Source organism: Cupressus sempervirens, chromosome 11 (genome assembly GCF_028749045.1).
Source record: "Cupressus sempervirens isolate cs-2001-9-10 chromosome 11, ASM2874904v1, whole genome shotgun sequence".
NCBI lineage: Eukaryota > Viridiplantae > Streptophyta > Pinopsida > Cupressales > Cupressaceae > Cupressus > Cupressus sempervirens.
The window spans coordinates 418478441-418499168 of NC_143128.1; the positions used below are offsets into that span (position 1 = coordinate 418478441).

At 36.5% G+C, this 20728-nt stretch overlaps 1 protein-coding gene across 2 annotated transcripts in view; it reads left to right on the forward strand.

Annotated features, from left to right (window-relative positions):
• Positions 1-20728, forward strand: part of LOC149530227 (ChaC-like family protein) — a 187921-nt gene that overhangs the window by 77076 nt on the left and 90117 nt on the right. For both annotated transcript variants that reach the window (XM_089809205.1, XM_089809206.1), the window contains one exon: positions 16828-16884. In XM_089809205.1, coding sequence (XP_089665331.1) covers positions 16828-16884 — 57 coding nt within the window. The remainder of the gene's footprint in view (positions 1-16827; positions 16885-20728) is intronic.

Sequence of the window (20728 nt, forward strand, 5' to 3'; positions counted from 1 at the left end):
TTATCAGATGTTCAAGAAGTATACAGTCTAAGAGAACGGATTTTGGAAAATTTGGCATTTTAATTCTAGCCAACGAGTCTAATATTAACTGTACAAAGTTTCGAAACTTGAGGAAGATTGATGTCACCTGTAATGTAAAGAGCCAACATTCAGAAGGTGTTGAAATAATTGATTTGAAGCTTGGGTCACAGAAAAATAGTGGAAATGATATACCTGCAAACTGCACAGAAGTACTCAAATCAAAAAGTGATTCTTTAAATTTTAATAAAGCACTACATAGTTTTGTTTCTGAGAATGTTATAGAAGGATCTTCAATTTCAGAACTTGCAGGCGGGGAATGTGTTTACACTATAGCAGAGAGCCAGTTTTTTATTTCAACTTCAAAATCCTCAAGTTCAGTCTTCAGGAGTTTGCAGATATCGATCTCGATGGGAAATGTTATTTTGTAAATCAAGGGATATCACAAGACCTTTTCCTAGTGAATCATCAGTTTTGAATCCAGATCAAGAGTTTGTCTGGAACCAGTGGTTACCATCACCATTTAGGGATATAGAACTTCTGAGGATTCAAATTAACAAGAATTTGTTGTTTCCCTTACTGCTCGACAGAGTAGAATTCATCCTGGAAGAGATAGTACCACTTGAGCAATTCCAGGAATCAGTGAAGGATGTCATGTCAAGGGGAATACATAAGCTATTAAATTTTTTCAAAACGGTTTATTGCCAAAACAAACTAGTTATGGATTTGTTGACAAACTGGTGTTTTCGTCAACACATTTAGTGTTACATACCAGTGGACAGAAGTTATTGATTGCAGATTGGTAAAGGCTTGAAGGCCAACAAAAGTAAGATAACTGTTGGAGAACTAATTATTGCTCAAGGAGACACTTAGTTTTTGAAGTTGCAATTTGTAGAAGCTAAGCTTGAAGATATTTTTGTGGCAAATTTTCACATTCATATTTTCGTTACCCAGCTAAAGAAGTGCTCAATACAGGGGAGAAAGATTTGGATAAAATTAGGAAAGGTACGATGAAGCCGCAAGCACAGTTAGCTCATGATTTTGAAGCTGATGTAAGGGTGGAAATACTCGACATTTATGGAGAGTATAATGAATTTCCTATCCGAATTAAAAATGACTTATCATTCAGCGACTACTTGGAATTTCATCTCGAGCAGCAAAATATGGCTGATATGGCAAAAAGAAAGTATCTGGAGTTGGCCTAGGATCTCATTGCAAACGAACAACACTCAGGGTGTATGAAGAAATTCCGATATGGCAGGATTATCATTTGCATGATCTTGAAATAGAAGAGTTGACAACTATCAGAAATGACCAACCTTCTCAAGATCACATAGAAGATGTTACACGAGGTACAAGTTTCTTTGTTGGCAACTTGAAGGTGAGCTTGGTCAAGCAAATTAATGAAACAGATTGCACACAAGGTAGTAGCCGTTTGGTACCTTGGCATCATGAACCCTATATTCATGATACTCAGAAAGTGAATTATGAGGAACAACTAGGGATGACACTACAAAAAAATGAACAGTTTCAGCAGGATGATAAGGAAATACATGCTGTACAAAGTCAACTAAAGGTTAGTGAAGACATGGTTGTGACATTTTTGGTGCAGTTTGATAGCACCCACGAGTTGGTTGAGCAGCTTGTTGTGAGGTTTTCGCACCATCGCCCTAAAATTTTGGGGACCCCCTTTTTTTCGATTGCCTTAGCAATTTTTTCGGTCTAGAGGTTTCAAATATGAAGATTTCATGCCTTGGACACCTTCAGGGCCAGTGGCAGAGACTTAGCTTATCTTCACCCCTTTTTTTTTTAATTTGATTTTCTAGAGCCACCAATTCTATCCTTAGGCCAAACAAATTTCAAAGTTAATTCCAACTTGGCAGGATAAAATTGTGAATTTTGTACTTAGACATTTTCTTTTGAAAATCTGGATATAATTGTATAAATTTGGATAATTTTCAAAAAATGAAATTTTTGTTAAATTTGGTCTTTTGGAAAATCTTAATTATTTTTTGGTGAAGAAAATTAATTTTTGTTATGATGAAAGCAAATGCAAAATCGATTTAAAACTCTAGAGAAATAATTTTATTTGTGTTAAAATGCTAAAATTGCTTAACAAAATCGATTTGAATTAAAATTGCAAAATTTGGCTTTAAATGGATTAAATTGCCTTGAAAACTTTTTAGCCTTTAATGAAATTAGTAATTTAATATTGAAAAATAGCTTTTGGTTAGCCAAAATCCAATTTTAATGATGTATTAATTACTAAATCCTCATTAAATGGAAATATTTAACACCTCTAAGGCATTATTTACTTTCTTTTGCAATTTTGGTTCAATTGGCGATTTAAAAAGTTAATTTTCATCATGGCAAAATTAATTTTAGCTAAGTATTTAATTGTGGGCCATAATTTTGCATTTATTATTTTTTTTTCTTGCTCCCAGGGGTCTAAGTCGGTTAGCTTGGAGAGAGTAAGAAAGTTGGGTATAAGAGGAGGCCTCTCTCTCATTTCCTCCTCACTTCTCACTTCTCCTTCTCAAGGCATTGGCGATTTTGCAAGAGTAGATCTGCACTCTTTTTGCTTGGCGAAATTTGTGGAGGGCGAAATTTGTGGGAGTTGAATTTTGTGGAGGGTGAAATTTGTGGGAGCCGAAATTTGTGGGAGATAAAATTCTGATTTTTGCAAGAGGCTGCAATTTTTGCCCTAGGTTGGGTAATTTTATTTGGAGGTGAATTGCATGATAAATTTTCAATTTGCAAGGGATTTGAAGTTCTTAAGGTCAAGTCCTAATTCCGAAAAGTCGTCGTAAAATTATTGGTTAATGTGAATTTTCATCATTTAGAGTTGCAAGGGATCCTTAAGCTAACATCCTTCTTTCGTTCTAGTCTTAGGATTGCTTCCCTTGGTTCTACTTGTCTTCTGGTCCACCACTCTACCATCCTGTAATAGGGCAACGAGCATGGAGGATGTTAGTGCAAGTAAGAATCCCAAGCGGACAAGACTAAGAAAGACAAAGAGGATATGATGCCCAAAATGCCCTTCTCGAAAATGAAGAGAATAACCGACACCAATATCGGTACAGTGGACATGATACGGATGAAGGACAGACTAAAGGAAGACAATCCCCCTTGGCAAAGAGGATGTCAACGAGACAGATTTTGGATTGAAGTTGGATGAGTTAGGAAAGGTTGCTATCAAGAAAAAGCATTTGGGCATCCTTTCCTCTCTCAGTGCTTTTATTGGATTTGCGAAGGAATATGAGAAGGATCACGAAAAGATACTACAAGCAGGAAGCAGTGTGGCAAAGTCAGTGGAACTCAGGGTGAAGCACACACCTTGTTCTCCTGTGGAAGAAGTTAACGAAAGGCTAGCTAAGTTCATTGTCTTAGCTAAGAAAATGAAAGAAAAGGGAAGATTTACATTAGAAGATCATTTGATGTAATCCCAAGTGGCAATTTCCCTTTCTTCTAGAATAGGACAAGTGTCTATTTCTGATTGGCCACCATTTTGGTGCCTTCTCATTGGTTGCCACGTTTTGCACTTTTTTCATTGGTCCATTAATGAGGTGGCAGCTTCTCATTGGCCGATGGGGTGGCAACCTTAATTAGAGTTTTGAGAATCCAATTTGGATCGTTGATTTTGTTTTGATCTCCACAGTCCGTCATATTTTTGGCCCCTATATAAGGCCATTTGCTCTCATTTGTAAAGTGTTGGAGAAATTGTTGCGAAGATAATATCAAAATTGCTCTCTTTTTCATTGTTGCGATTTGCATGTTGATTAAGAACATTGGGTATTATTGCATTTTTTCTACTTCCACTTAGATTTCCTTTCAAGTTGTTGAAGCAAATTTCATTTCAAGTTGTTTAAGTGAGACTAAAGTAGATGGATAGTTGTATGGTAGCATTGGCAAATGTTTGATAGGGATAAATACTAGATCACTAGCATCCTAGCAACTGGTTGGGAAGCTTTGTGCGGTAAACTAGTTTATTATTCCTTTGAATCATTGCACCTGTGGAAGTGAGGCCGTTGGTTAGCTCTCATTAGGTTTGATCCCCGTCCATTTGCTAACCTTCCATCCATAGGAATAGGAGTAGAATAGTGAGTAACTGGGTAGTTGAAGCTTAGAGAAGGAAGTTAGAGGAGTAAGTTAAGTATCAGAGCACATCCATTCACCTTCCACAACCATCGCTTTCCCATCAACATCATCACTGGCAGACGCATCCTCCATCACCACCACCATCAACATTATTTGCCTTCGCACATTTCACAAACCGAGTCACCATCACTTTCATTCCACCAAAGTCCAAGTCATCCTTGAATGAATAGCGTAAGGCCGCCTACGTGATTACCAACAAATCACATTGATAAAACTGAGCGAGTATCCAACAGTATAAGGAACATTGGAGTTATACTCATGCCTCATGAGCAATAGCTTTTCAAGAGAGGAATTATACGTTTGATACTCCGTATCGAATATCCAATTGCTAATATGTTATGTAAGTGATACAAAACTCGCATCAACACAGCTCTACAGGAGGGTCCCAAGGGAAGGGGAAAGTGACTGGCATATGGCCGAGTTACGGAAAGTCAAAACAGCCCTTGAAACTATGAAATCATATTACTTGTATTTGCTGACCGACAGGGATTATATCCTTAAGATTGCTGAGATATATGCTGAACAGTCAAATAGAGGGAAGGATGAGATTGACGAACTTAACATAGAGCTGAAGCATGTTTGTGAGGCATTGGATGAGGCTTGATTCTTTCTTCAAGGAGCAGAAATTCAAATCAAGGTCATGAATCAATCTCGGGAACATGAGGACGGAATGAGATAGGAATTTTTCCTAGAAGTCATCAATGAACTTGAGAGCATTCAGCAAACTTATGACTTGGATAGCTGCCCCAAACGATTAAGTAGCAAAACTTCATATCACTTTCAGTTGATAGATAACCCCTTGTTTGAAGTGACTGTTGACTGGATGTCCGATAACCCACTTTTTATGATAGATGGGGGAGTCTCTCTTGTTTGCCTTAAGGAGGAAGAAACTGATTTTAGACCTTGGAATACTGATTCAGACCCTAACAGTGATTTGGGGACTCAGCTTGGGAATGATGAATCAACTTCTATTGCTTATCAGTTGTTCAACCCAAACATATTTTTTGATTTCAACCCTCTCGGGAGTTGGGTGATTTTGCTTCATTAGCTGCTAAGTAATTCTTGGTGGAGTAGCTATGTCAGGGATGTGGTTATATTTCCATCATCTTTCAATTTCATGGCACCTATGTACTTGGGAGTTCTCCAGGTTGATGATGATGGTATTGGTTTTGATGTCCTTGAGATAGTGGTTTTAGGTTATGAGCAGCTTATTTCCTGCATCACCCATTTAGGGCAGGTCTCACACTCTACTGGGTTACACATGGACCTTTGATATGCTTCTACCTAATCGTAGCAGCGGAACGACATAACAGAGTTTTGGACCTAGGTGTTGGCAGATTGTATCTATGGTCGGACGAGGATTTTATTGTGCTCATGGTGCTGATCCGTGCTAATCAGTTTACAGGTGCATCTGCCGAGTTATTCTAGAGAGTAATATGGAATCTAGGAACCCGGTTGATAGGTGGTTTATAGTGTGACACCTTACTTCAGAGTTTGGCTGGCTTTGTTTTTAGTTCAGGCTATAGGGTCAACTGCAGATTCATATGGGATCTTGGTATTAATTGCTTGAGGGCAAGCAATCTCAAGGAGGGGAGACTTGTAATGTCCCTTTTTGGGGACATTAGAAATATTAAGAGGGTCATCTCTATAATATTTAAATTTACTAGGGGAGCTGAAACTTCATTAATTAAAAGTCAAATTAATATTCCAAGTGGACAAAAGATGACGAGGAAAGATAAGACGAAACCCAAAAAAGAAGTCGAAGGGTCATCGTTGTGAGAATAAAAGGAGAAGAGGCTCTATCCTTTGTCATGCTTGATTTAGTATTTAGATTTCTAGTTCTCTCTTTTGAGAGTTTTTAGAAAGCTTCAGCTTTCAGCCAGTGTGAGGACGTAGCCCCTCGTGCAGGCAGGCAGTGGACGAAAACCCATTGTTAAGGGAGATATCATTTCAGGTATCTCGGTTGTGCTTACAAGTTCTTCTCTTTAGTTTTCCAATCTGACTGTAGAACTGTGTTTAAAATTGGATTTATAGTTTGCTGGTTATTGTATTTCTATTGTCTAATACAATAACGCTTTAGAAGTTATTTGGAAGTTGCTGGTTAATTTACTGCTGATGAATAAGATAATAACATGCTTCCAAATTGGTTGGAAGGTTGTTGGGTTAGTACTTGATTTGTACTGCATTTCCTTATGATTGAGTTGTTAATATCAGTGTGAAAAGATAGATTTATTGGAGAGATTTTTGGGTTTATTTGCTGTTCACATTTTTACCTGCATGTGGATGTTTTGCTGAGTGTGTTATTCAAAAGTGAGTTTGAGTAAATACCTATCTCGAATTTTATCTGTGATCCATATTGATGGTTATTTGTTAAACGAGTTTGTACTCTGAGATTTACATTTAAAAGGGAAAAACAAAAAATTGGATTCAGGACAGTACAGTTCTGGTTGAATTAATTACAGAACTGGTACGGGTCATTACATTGTGCTCTAATTTCATGTTTGATCCCTAAAATACTTGTGGGTCTACCTTGATTATTCACACAGTTTATAGTTTTTGCAAGACAATCTACCTTAGCCTTATGTTCACTAAGCCAATTAATTCCAATGATAATGTCATATGACCCTAGTGGAGCTACATATATGTTCAATTCTGTAGAGAAATTCGGAAAATCAACTTGAGCTTCAAACAGGCATTGCTCTACCTTGGTCCTTAAGTGGTTTGCATACTCGACTGTCCATGGTTTTGCCATAAAACCAGATCTTTTCGAAAATCTACTTAATAGCCTAGGTGATATAAAACATTCAGTTGCTCCAGTATCAATTAATATAGACACAAGGGTTTCGTAGATCTTATCCGGACTTTCAATGGGGCCTATCTGCTGCTCCGCTTGCCTATTATCCAAGGCTGTGTGAATCCTTTATTGGAAAACTTGCTGCTGTTGTGGCAAAGGTGGGCGCTGTGACTGGTTGAGGTTAGGGCACTGCTTCTTAAAATGATTTTCTCCGCAAATAAAACATCCTGTGGTCCTTTTTTCTCATTATTTCTGTCATTTTTGTTCATATGAAAATTTTCTTTGATATCTCTTGTTCCACTGCTTTTATTTTCAAGTTTGTTATTCTTATAATCCTTAAATAATTTTCTCGTCGGTGCAAAATCAGCGCCTTCTGAATTCTAGGTAGTCTTTCTTTTGTTGTTCCGGATGGAATCATCCTTTCTAATCTTATGCTCTTGTCGGACACCCTTTTCCAAAGCCTCTTCCATGTTTCGAGGTGCAAGAACATCTACAGCTCCTCCTATCCTGTTATTCAATCCCCTGATAAACTTTCTCACCTTCAGGTTGGTGTCTTGCTGGTAAGGTGGTACGTATTTCAGTAACCGAGTAAACTTCTCCCAATATTTATGTATTGACAAATCTCCTTGTTTTAAGTTTTGGAAATCCAAGAGTTTCTGATCATAAAAAGTTTGAGGCAGCCAACGTCTCTTAAATGTTTACGAACTTTTCCCAGGTGATGTTAGTAGATCTAATGTTTTGTTCTACCTTGGTGTTTCCCCACCAAGTTGCAACTTCCCTGGTGAAATGATATATAGCCCATATTGCCTTTGAGGTCTCAAAGAAGTTTCTAATCTCGAAGTATTGCTCCATTTCAGTTAGCCATGCTTTTGCTTCTTCTTCAGACTCAGAACTAGAGAACTTAGGTGGTTTAATTTTCTTTATTTTTGCTGATAAATCAGCCACTATTTCCTTCTTCTTTTGTTTTTTTGATTGTTAGGGAGAGGGGGTTTCGTTAGGTTCAGAGATTTCCGTCTCTGCTCTAAAAGTGGGTGTGGTTTGCACTTCTTCATGATTTTGTCCCATCTGGGCTGCCATTTCACTCATCCTCTTTTCGATGGTTTCTAGTTTTAATTGCATCTCTTGCAAAATTTGGAGTAACAGTTCATTGGAGAATTGGGGGTTCTCGCAAACTATATCTTGGTTTTCCGCATTTCCGCTGTTATTCATTTTTATGTTTCAGGTTTCTCACCTATTAATTTACAATTGTGTTAATGTGCGAAAAGAAAAAAATACAAGCACATAATTTTCAAATAGCTCAATTAAGTATTCTGATTTACACAATTTTAGTTTCATTGCTCGACTAAGCAAAATTTCATTTCCATTGTTCAAAATTTCATTTTCATTGTTCAACTAAACAATCACATTTACAAAATTCATTTCCATTGCTTGACTAAGCAATCTTTGTTTACAAAATTCATTTCCATTGCTCGACTAATCAATCTTTATTTATAAAATTCATTTCCATTGCTCGACTAAGCAATCTTTATTTACAAAATTCATTTCCATTGCTCGACTAAGCAATCTTTATTTACAAAATTCATTTCCATTGCTCAACTAAGCAATCTTTATTTACAAAATTCATTTCCATTACTCGACTAAACAATCTTTATTTACAAAATTTTCCTCGATTGAGGAAGTCTACAATATCTTTATTCTTGCTTTGCAACATCTAGTTTAGACTGATACATGTCTCGTACCATCCAAGACTTTTGAAAATGGAAAAGGGGGCTGCTCTATTGAATGTTCCGGTTCTGTATTAGTTTGTTTCTATATGCCGCCTTCTTGGCAGGAGTCCATTTGACTCTCTCCTTCATCCGTTGAATTGCTTGGCTCAGGGTTTCATTATCTTGAGGTTCAGAACAGCAGGAGTAATCATACTTTGTCATGTTCTGAATAAGATAGGGGAAAATAGGATGCCGAGTTTTCTTGTGAGGTGTTTTATGTACTAACATCTTGTAGTCATTTCAGATTTCTATTAAGTTTTTAAGAAGGTGATGTGCCCTAAGTTTAGTGTCGAACCCAACACTCTGATACTATATGTAACATACGGATTTCCTAAACAAGTTTTAATCTTGAATTAAGCTGATTTTCTATTTCACATGACTAAGATTTCAACAATTGTTTAAACTAAAATAAAATCTATTTACAATGCTGAATTACCAAGAATACAAAATGAAATGTTAACAATTAACTAACTTAATCAGCTAAAAGTAAGTATCAGATGTATTCATTTAACTACTAGTTTTTCAACCAAAATTAAATAGCAGATAAAAAGAAATACAATTTGAGATATTTGTGATCATTTAACTACTTTTACGTAATAGCTATTTATAAAGTAAATGACTTTCATCTTGAAATGAAATAACTAAACATATAGAGGTTAAAAGAACATACAGATTATTTTGTGAAGCTTCTTTTATTGGTTGTCCAAGCCCTAGCTTTGGTGAGAGGAGAAGCATTGACATAAGCTTAACCTCCCAACCGCGGACCATTACTTATTCTCACTTATTCTAATTTAATAGAACGGCCCTCCCTACCCTGAGGTTGGGCTTGGGATGTTCATTAATCCAGTCATCAGAGTATCCAAGTGGGTTGAGGTCCCAACAGTTATTCGACAAAATAATTGAAGCGTTTGGACAATCAACATAGATCATTTGTTCCAGCAAATCTGCCTAATTCCACCTTGGCCAAGGATTTCAAATTGTGATTTGACAAACCCGATCTCCACCACTCGGCTTGACAACTTACTTCATTAATGGAACATGCATGAGCTACTGCATTATTAATAATCATGTTATTTATTTATTTTGATGTCATTCTTGTTCTGCAAATTTCTATACACCTTACCATTTTCAGGGCAACAAGCCGGTGATTCCTTGGTGCTTTCAGATTAGATTCACAATGATACTTTACAACACCTTCACCACATACAGACATTTTCGCTTGGTGAATTCCTTGGTGTTCTGGTTTCAATATTATATCAGCGTGTAATTAATTCCAACTGGAATGATAACTTTCTTGCCATTATGCTTAAATGATTCAGAGAAATTCTACATATTCGGATGTTTATATATGTAAGGAAAAACGTCAGACTATATGTATCAAACAGTGCATTAATATCAAGGAAGGCAGTCAACTGATTCTACTAAGAAAAACTATTGTCTTTTCATGGAATACGACAGACTTATGCATTAAATCTTTGTCTTATTATCTAAAGGAAACCGACAGACTTGGAAAGGGAGAATGGCAATATCCTTTACTTGAATCATTGCCTTATTACAGGTAGCTTAAAGAACGAATTTTGAATCCAAAATATTCATGAAGAAAGCATAAAATAAAAGGTTACGGGCTGCGTCTGATATCTCTTATGTGACCAAAAGCTGAGATCGACTTGCACTTGATAAAATCCGCCAACCTTGCTATCAGACCCGTGGCAAATGGAAAATGATTTAAGTTGGAAAAGAATAAATTCTAAACAAAGGTGATTGGGTGGTGCCTTTGGTGCAGAGCTCAGCCTCATTGGTGATATCTAGTAATGTATCTGGTTGCCAAGGAGAAAGAATGGCCGAGAAAGTTGACTGCCAAAAGACGATTAAGGAATTCATAATATAGACTTGAGTCTGTCTTTACGACTTCCTACAGTTACAAGACTGAATTCGAAAGAAAAGAAGAAAGGAGAGAAAAATGAGAAAGAAAGATGAAAGAATTTTAACAATTAATATTATTTTATTATTGTTTTATTTTCTCAACTATGCTTATATGTACGTAATGATAAGGTGGCATCATTGGATTAATATCTTTAATGTAAAGGTGTCATTTTGTTATTATTTACATATGATCATATTTGAGAAAGTAAAATAATAATTAAATAATATTTATATTTGATAATTCTTTAAAGGTAAGAATTTATGTTTATTTTATATTATTTATTATAATGTTCCACTTATAGCTCATGTGGTTCCACCATGAAATATGTTGCCAAGTCCTAGTAACCTTGCCAAGATGGTTTTAGGTCAAACCTGTCGATTCTAATGACTGAACTATTCGACCAACCCCTTTCGATGACCTTGTTTCACAATGCTTCCCCTCTCTCTTCTGTCTTCATCCTGTAATCGTTCAAAACAACATTCTCGCCAAGACATTAATTCAAGATTTATAAATTGCTAATTCAAAATCATGAAGTAATCGTTAGGGATTTCATCAATGTCAGAATAACTAACTTTACATGCTTATGATATATGTACGACTATAATTAACTAACTCAATTTCAGATGATCATGAATTAGATTGATACAATGGCTATAATTAACTAACTCACTAACATATGATAATTAAATCGATACAACGGCTATAATTAACTAACTCAATTTCACATGATCATGAAGGGATAGACAACGGCTATAATTAGCTAACTCAATTTCACATGATAATGAAGGGATAAACAACGGCTCTAATCAGTTTGAAATTTTAGGGCAAAATTTGGGATGTAACGGCCCTTAAACCAAAATCTCTCTTCTCTTTTACCGCCATTATTATTCCTAGAGTAACTAGTATAACTTCCTCTAGTGTAATTGCCTCTTTTTCCAGTAGGTTTGTTCATTCTGTCTTTCCTTTATCTTGCATTGCATTGTCAGATTTGCTATCTTCTACATAGGTTCTGCCTCTGCCTATTTGATATCTGCCACCTCTACCTTTTTTCTTTGATCATTCTTCTCCACCAACCTTTCTTTAAGTTTCAAGGCATATTGATATGCTTCTTCCACACTGTCCATCTTAACATAGCTGATTTCATCTTGAATTGATGCCCTCAAACCATTCAGGTATCTAGCCACTTTCTCAACTTGATCATCCACATGTCCTGATCTGATATCCAACTTGTAGAACTCCTTAGTATATTCCTTCACACTCATGTCCTTATGTGTCAGATTCTGCATTCTTCTCAATAGGTTAATTTGGTCATCTATAGGAAGAAACTTCTTCAATTTGCCAATCATCTTTGCCCAAGTCTTCATCATTTCTTTTCCTCTCTTCTGTCTCTTAGTTTGCAAATGATCCCACCAAAGTGAAGCACGACCCTTCAACTTGGTGATTGCTATCTTAACCTTCTTATTATTAGGAGTACTTTAATACTCAAAGTATTTATCCATCTCCGAGATCCGAATACTGCATTGGTTTGAAGTCTTCCATCATAACAAGCAACTTCAACAAAAGGTCTAGAGTTGGCCCTAGATAGAACTCTCAAAAGCCTTTCTTCATCTTGTTCAACCTCAGGCTTAGGATTAGGATTAGGTACTACATCATTACTAACATCTTCAAGATGTACACCTCTTCTTTGGGCTCTCTCAACAGCTTCAAGTCTTGCTACAATTTGCTTTAACATGTCTATATGGCATTATTTGCATTTCCTCTACCACTAACCATCTTGACAATAGTTCTTGCAAGATCATAACCCTCTACAAGTTATAGGTTAGACTCTAAATCTGCTAGCCTACAACTAATCCAATAAGGTTCTCCACGATCTGAAACTCACAAGGAAGGATAACCTCGCTCTGATACCACCTGCCGCAAGGGAAGAATAGGAGGAAGGAGATGGGATAAACTCAACTTAAACCTCCCAACACCCTTTCTTAGAGTTACACACAGAAGCTTTATTCACACAAATCAACAAAGGACATAAAAGCCATATACAACAGATCAATGGTGTAATTATTTCACTTCATATGTAAAGAAACAACATGCTTGACTGTGAGGCCTTCCAGGTTGCGGCCATATCCATGGAAGATGACAAGATTAGAGTCCAAGCTCGCATCTTCTATCCTTTTCTCTCTAAGATGATGGTTTCCTACATTTAACCAAGCTTAATATATAGCCAACTAAGCCACAAGTCGGCTAGTCAGACATTTAATTACATTATAGGTCCAGACTTGGAAGAATAAACTAAAACCCAAGCAAAGGACAACATAAGATCATGCACACTAAGTAATAGGTCCAAACACAAGTTAGGAGTCGACTCCCAACCCTGCAGGACGCCACGCCAGCATAGGAAATTGCACGAACACAAACCATACGCTTCACTAGATGAAAAATGCAAGAAATAGAGACCGGAAAGAACATAGAACACGAAGAATATGAAACATTAGAGCGCGTGCACTTAGGACAAGGATCTAGAATAGGTCCTTGACATGATGTCAACTGCGCACAACATGAAATTCAAAAGCAACAATGACTAATTTACGAACTGGTACAAAAAACAAGAAATATTTTTGGTTGATGCAAGAGTGTGCAAAGACCCAAGATGCTCCTGCATCAATGCATAAAGTCACTTAAGTGAAAATTTAAAAAGCAACTCAACATTAAATTATATCATGAAGTGCACTATAATGACTTAAATCACTTAAGTGTTAAAAGAAACTTAAAAACATAACATAGAGACATTTTAAGTTATATTTTTCAAAAAGTGCAACTCAACATTAGAACATAAGGCCAACATTATTAATATGCAATTGGACTTGCATCACCCACGTTTTAAGCACTTAAACCTTGATATCTTTTGATTGATAAGTTCAATTTAAGCCCCAAGAGATATTGAATCGAAGGGAAAACCGAAAGCAAGAGATTGAAGGAAACCAAAAGATTATAACAATATAAACAAACACTCGAAAATACAAAAAAGGGACTTTGAAGGCTTCATAAATCAAGTATAAGCTAACAAATTGAAAAAACAAAAAAGACTTGACGACAGCCTTTGGTAAAAGGATTCATTATATGAATTCTGAACGATTAGTTGATCAATCTTGGCCAACCAAATAGTGAATTACCTCAAAGAAATGCGAAACTGAATTGAAAAAGTTTCGTACTTTTACCTCTATTTTGTGATGACAAAATGGCGGACAACAATATGATTTTAACATTGGTTTCTTGGGTTTTTTTTGTTAATAGCATTGACCATGTCTTGTAATGACACATATGCCACCATGTCACAATATTATCTACTTTGTTTTTCTCAGAGCAATTCAAATAAAGAAGTCTTTGTATTTCTGAATCAGATAAGGTTTTTGTCAATTATCACTTAATAGGCCCTTAGAGCCTGCTAAGAAAGGTAAAGACCATTTGATGCGCATTACTATATCTTTTTTGGTGTAAAGCTTACCTATTTTTGAGAAATGGAATTGTCATGCTATCGATGCAACCATGAATTTTCTTTTGATTGAGGATCCAATATAATTGAAGGGTTAGTAATCCTCTAGCAAGTAATGCCATCATATGAAATTCATTCCTTAAATATGTCAATTGCAGTGAGATATAAGTTTGCATATTTTTATAGGCATGGATTCTTTGTGTAGCATAGATTTTTTTTGAATCAATGATAAATATAACACCATAGGTTTAGGGTTATATGTAGTGTTTGAAATCTCTGTGTGTGACATTAAAAATTCTTGAGAGACCTCATGACTGGCAAGGCAAACACCTTGGTAAATCACTTGCAAGAAAACTTGTGTCACCCTCCATTGTTTAAATTTTCAGTCCTCTCCCATTGAACCCAACTCCTAGTTCAAAACTTGTTCTTAGCTTAAGTCAACCTTCACTATTTCACTAAGGCTTGATTCATAGTCCTTTGTCCCATTTTTGTACCAAGTCAGCGAGTTCCTGAGTTTTTTAATCTAGTGTTCATGGTTCAGAAATTCATAAAACCACTAACTCCAGAACTAGTTTGTAAGTTGAAATCTTTTTGGTCAGTTAATCAAGTGATATCTGAACATTTCTAGCTCTCACTATTAGGTTCCTAAGCACTCAAATTCACTGATCATCTAACCCCTCTTGAAGTTTGTACCTCATTGTCAAACATTCATGTTAGTAAGGTCTTTGTGGTCGGTCAATTAGAGGGCTTCCAAATCCTTGTACTCTTTGATTATTGTTGTTCAAAATTAAATAAAGTTGTTGACTCCTGACTTAAAGAGATTTGTCATTACCTTGGGTGTGGCTATTTTTAGGTTCTAGGAAGTACAATCCATTAATGATTGATTAGGTAGCTAAAAGACGTAGAAATAAGTTGGTACGATAAAAAAAAATGAGGGTCCTCCCAACCCTGAAATTAAATGAATTTAGTGCTTCTGTTAAAAAGGGCAGTGTTATTTTGAAAAACTCATTTCGTCTTGAGGAGCTAGTAGAGAAAGGTTTTAAACTTCAACAGTCAAGGAGAATTTGTAGACATGCCTAGAAAGAAGCAAGGCTAGAGATTTCTTTACTCTCTCTCTCTCTTAAAATTAGATGAAGTTTCAATAAAAGCTTGGCTAGTGTGATAATTTTTGGGGTTTCCCCATGAGTTTTCTTGGTGAAATTCCTGTAAGTATTTAGTGAACCTATTCCTTGCCCTTTAGAATCACAGAGACTATAGTGAATTAGTATATGAGCGTTCAAATTTAAATCCCAGCTCCTTCAATGTCACCCACTATAGAAAATGGCCTAGATGATGTATCAAACATTGAATTGTAGGATGAGGCTATAGGCTACTTTCCCCATTGCAAAGAAAGTTGTTGAGAGGGGCCTTCTCAAAGCCGGTGGTTTCTAGATCGTTGTCTCATGACTCTAATTGGTCATTTGTTTTGCCAACCATTAAAACCATGAGTCTCATGAGATTTGAACTCCTAGTGGCTCAGTAATTGCTAGAATTGACCTAGAGGTCGTGTCCCAAGTTGTCAAGCTACTTAACTGAGAGCTATTTATGAAATATCCGGGAAGTCAGGGTGGGACTATTTTTGTGATAAGAGAGAGTGGTGTCTGAATTGTATCGCTACAGGCTGGCTGAAAATTAAAAGGGAAAATCAAGACATACAAGAGAAGCTGAAAATGAGTACATTGCATTTGTGCATCTAAATAAAAAGAAAGAACTAGAGGAAAAGAGGAGAAATTGAGTTCTCTCCACATCCCTCTTTAATTTCTTGTTCTATAAATCCAGAATTAAAAAATTAAATAAATTTATAAGAAGTGAAGTGAGAAAAAAGTAGGGATTCAAAATAGGAAAACATCTCTTTGAATTAGCTTTAACTTGAACAAGAGTTGCTCCAAATTATCAACTGTCCAAAATGCATTGTTGGATTCTTTAGATGTATTAAGGACTGCTAAAGACCTATTCAAGCTGCATTTAATTGACTTTAGCTGCTCAAGCTGTTCTTTTTTTTTGCATCAATGATTTGTGATTCTAGGTCCAATGTTCATTTTCTTTTCTTCCTTTTGCTTGCAAATGAAATGAATATCTTTTGAGTGTGTCAAGAGGTCATTTTGGAGTGTTACATTTGAGTGTTTTTAGTTTATTTTCTTTATTTTTGTAATTTTTGTGGCTGAATTAGATGATAAGATCATAGTAGGACTCACGAGGTTTGGTAGACATGGAAAGTTTGAATAGACTCATTGAATACTTGGGCCATGAATCTGCTAGCCTCATTTATATGCAATTGCCTAAGGACTAATCGAGTCTAGGTGATTCTAGACAAGTCTTATATAACAATTTTAATCAGCTTTTCCATAAATTTGTAGGTTGCTCCCTTTTATTTTTTAAATTGAGGAAAAGATGTTTATTATATGTAAAATATAAACATATTTGAACTTCTAATATATAATTTTCTTATTCTAAATTTCACGTTCCAAAGCATTTGAAAGTTATGTTTTGTGGAAATGATGTTGTTTATTCTTGTAAGTGATGATTCTCTGGACAAAAAAATGCATTAGCTTATAAGCAAAACACAATTCTAGGATAGAAAGTTTGAGCTCGTAAAATTTTAATTCACCTTATTAACATTTTTTATTTTCATGTACAGTATTTAGAAGTTAGAGAGAAGCAGTACGACAAAAAGGTGTACCTTGATTTCTATTCTGTAAGTAAATATACTTGTGTTACTATGTAAATCTACACTACAGGTTGAAATTGTATATTTATTCTAAAATTTATATTTATGTTCAACTGAAACCAACAAGAATTTGCAAGCAATATCCACTTCAGTTTAGATTTCTATTTTTGTTTCAACGTATTTGTATTTTTAATTGAAACTAACAGCAGGCAATATCAACTTTTGAGTTTAAAAATCTACTAGTACAATAACTCATTACATGATGAAAAAAACTTGCATATAATAAGAATAAAAATATTAGGCATTAAGTTAGGAATTTATAAATACAAAAAATGCAGTTGCTACATCAATAATTAGGCCATAAACCTATTAGAGATTTTCTTCTATATCAAGGATCGAGCATTGCCTTGGCATTTTGCAAAACAGGATCTTTAGCTTGAGAAGTTTGGAAAGCTAGCTACATAAACTTAACCGAAGTAGGTTGGAATCTGGATATAATTTTAATTGGTATTCATAATTTAAAACTGAATTACTTATTCACTACAATGTTGTTGGTAAAATCTATATTGTAGTCAATGGGTAGAATTGTATCCGAATATGTGTGTGACAGTTGAGTCACCCCTTCAGGAAGGTATATGTACACCGTTCAGAATGGATTTTGTAATCATCATCATTGTAATCAATCATATCGAATATTGTAATATCTTCTGTATACATGCAAATAATAAAAGGAATGCTTCTGTGTTACATGTTCTTCTCTATTGTCTACATGCATTAATAAACCATTTACCCGGTACGGTAAACATTTGGTACTGTTGCCTATAAGGACCGGGTGCTATGAATGCCGAACACATTGAATAAAGATAGAAATAAGAGTCCAGAAGATGACAGCATACGTGTGGCACAGGAAACATTAAACTCCACATAACAAAGCGACCGGAGGCACAGACTCCAACAATTTGCCAAAGGGTATGATAGTGGTGTCACAGGAGGTGACCACGGTACCATGGGAGCATTGACAAATGAAGTGTAGTCACCAAGTCGATCAAAGGAGAGGCTGATAGAAGAATCCTGAGAAAGGCAAAGGGTGATCAAAGGAACAAAGGAAGAATTGGCAAATTGGTATATGCCAAGGGGGAATCCGCACGAAAGGTAAAGGACCAGTGCGGCTCGGAGTGTCGAAGGAACATGAGCATGGGGTGTACTCTTTGTCCCTGATACATCTGATGAACAAATATAGTTTGGTCGAAACAACCAAGTCCTTGAGGAAGCCTTCACGCCACTTGAGAACGTAGGTGTCCGTAATGCGAGTATTCAGAGCGGTACAAGAGTACAGAACAACGCGGATATAGACAATAACACACAACAAAAGAAAGAAAAGGCATTGATGGTCAGTCCAAAGGAAATGTTACCAAAGTTCGACAAGGATGACACGGCTGACCCGATCTGACATTGCAAAACTTGCAAAACGATTTGGACAACGAATGGAGAAAACGACCATGACAAATGGGCAAGGCAATTTCCAGCCACCTTATGAGGTGTAGCAATCGATTGGTTTTCTGACACTGATCTGGCAAAGCTAACCACATGAGAAAATATAAAGAAGGAATTTATTACAAAGTTTCAATTGCTACGAGACGACAAGATAGTAGCATAAATCTACACCACAAAGCAAGGAAAAAATGAAACAGTCCGTGTATATGCTAGAAAACTAAAAGAATTAGTAAATAAAATGGAAAGTAAGCCAGCAGATGGGCTGAGAAAGAGATTGTTCATAGAAGGACTATGCCCAGAGTTAAAAAGGAAAATGAAGATTGTACCATCATCGTCGTACACTGAAGCATACAATCGAACGATGGACTTAAAGAGTGAACATAAAACAAAAAAGAAGAAGAAAAGTAGATAATCCGACTCGGATGAATCCTCTTCTGATGATAATAGTAGTGATGAAAAGGGCAGTAAGAAGGTCTGAGCCCTCCAGAAGGATATGATCAAGATGATGAAAGAGTTTAAGAATATGCAGAAAGGGAATAGCCAGACCAAAGAAAATGAGCTATGGTGCACATAATGCAAGACAAAAGATCACACTAAGGGATCTTGTCTAAAGAATCAGTTTTGTGATATTTGCCAAATCGCGGGACATTCCACAAAGAAATGCCCGTTCAATATGAAAACAAGAGGGCATCAACAAGTGCTCCTGACATAGGAAGCATCCACGTCAGGAGGAAACGGAAACACAAACAATGATGGTGCCACTTCAGGTGGGTACAAAAACAACAAAAGGGGACAAAACAACACCACCAACAACAACAACAATAATAATGCGGGCTGTAGTCGAATTTAGTATGATGCGAATGGCCGACCGATGGTTCAGTGTCGGGCATGCAACTTGTGGGGCCACTTTGCACGAAACTGTACAACAAACACACCGAAGTTGTTATGTAGATGTTGTGGTCTTGGAGACCATGAAGATGCCAAGTGCCTGAAATTGAAATCAGGAGTGAATTTGATCAGTATCGAATCAGGAACGGATGAAGAGGAAGTTCTGGTAATTACATGTAATTAGGCAAAGCTGTACCTAGACCCGACAGAAGAAAAGAAGAGACTGGAAGAAGCACGGGCGGAAATTGAGAAAGGGATGCAGACAGAGAAATCACAAATGGAGAAGGGGGACACTGCGGGTACCTCAATGAGGAATTGTGCTAAACAGAATAGAACATCATAAGGCAGATATTACAAATTGAAGTACTAGTAAAATTAAATGATTTGATCCTCACAATGCCCCAACTATGAATGACACTCACAAACATGGCTTCGACTACTAAACTACCAGAAGAACCTAAGAAGGAGAAGGAAAGTGGAACAAGTGTAGCAGACCCAATGCTGCTAGCTTTTACATCACGAAGGCATCCGACGGTCGAAGAAATGGGTATATTGGGACCGATTCTCTCAGACACAATTGTGGACGGAGGTTCGGAGGTAAATGTCCTACCAGAGGATACCTGGAAGAAGTTGGGACAGCCGACATTGTGGCCACCCACATTCCAATTGCTAACTGCAGACCAACATGGCATTAAGCCTCTAGGGATCCTGATGGCACAACCAGTAACGATTGGAACACAACCATTCCTGCATGACTTTGTAGTCATCCCGCTAAAAAGAAGGGGATATGACGCCATTCTTGGATGAGGATGGCTTGTACAAGCAATGGTTAAACATGACTGGAAGAAGAATACACTATCAATGGAGAGCAGAGGACGAAGATTCATTATTGATTTACACACACAAATGGTGGGAGAAGAAGCTAGATCATCCGATTCAGAAGGAGAGGATGAAGGTAAGAAGCAAATGGAACTAAATGAAGGAGTCCTATAGTTGGAAGGTGGATCGAAGGACGATGATCAAGATTCGATGAACGATCTATTTTATTGGTAGATGGAGGATTATGAACTCTTCCAAAGCTGCAACATACTAATGATAGAGGAAGAACGCAACGGAGATGGATTTCTAAAAGAATTTAGGGAAATAAAAGAAGGGAACACACAGCTGGATGAAATACTTGCACATATATTCAATAAGGAAAAGCCAATAAAATATGAAGAGGCCATGGTACAAACCATGAATCTGGGAGATGATACCAAACCAAAGAACATACTGGTGGGAAATAACTAGAATCCAGTATTAAAAAAAACTGCATTTAAAATAGTACGGCCTTTTAGGAGAACAAAGCAAGTACACTGTACAAATAAGTGTCAAAAGGAATTTTGGCCATACGGGCACATGTGGAGGAGAGTAGAAGGGAGTACGTTTGCCATAAAATAAGGCCGTACGGCCTATCAAGAGCGTAAGCAAGAAAGGAAGGCAATAAAGA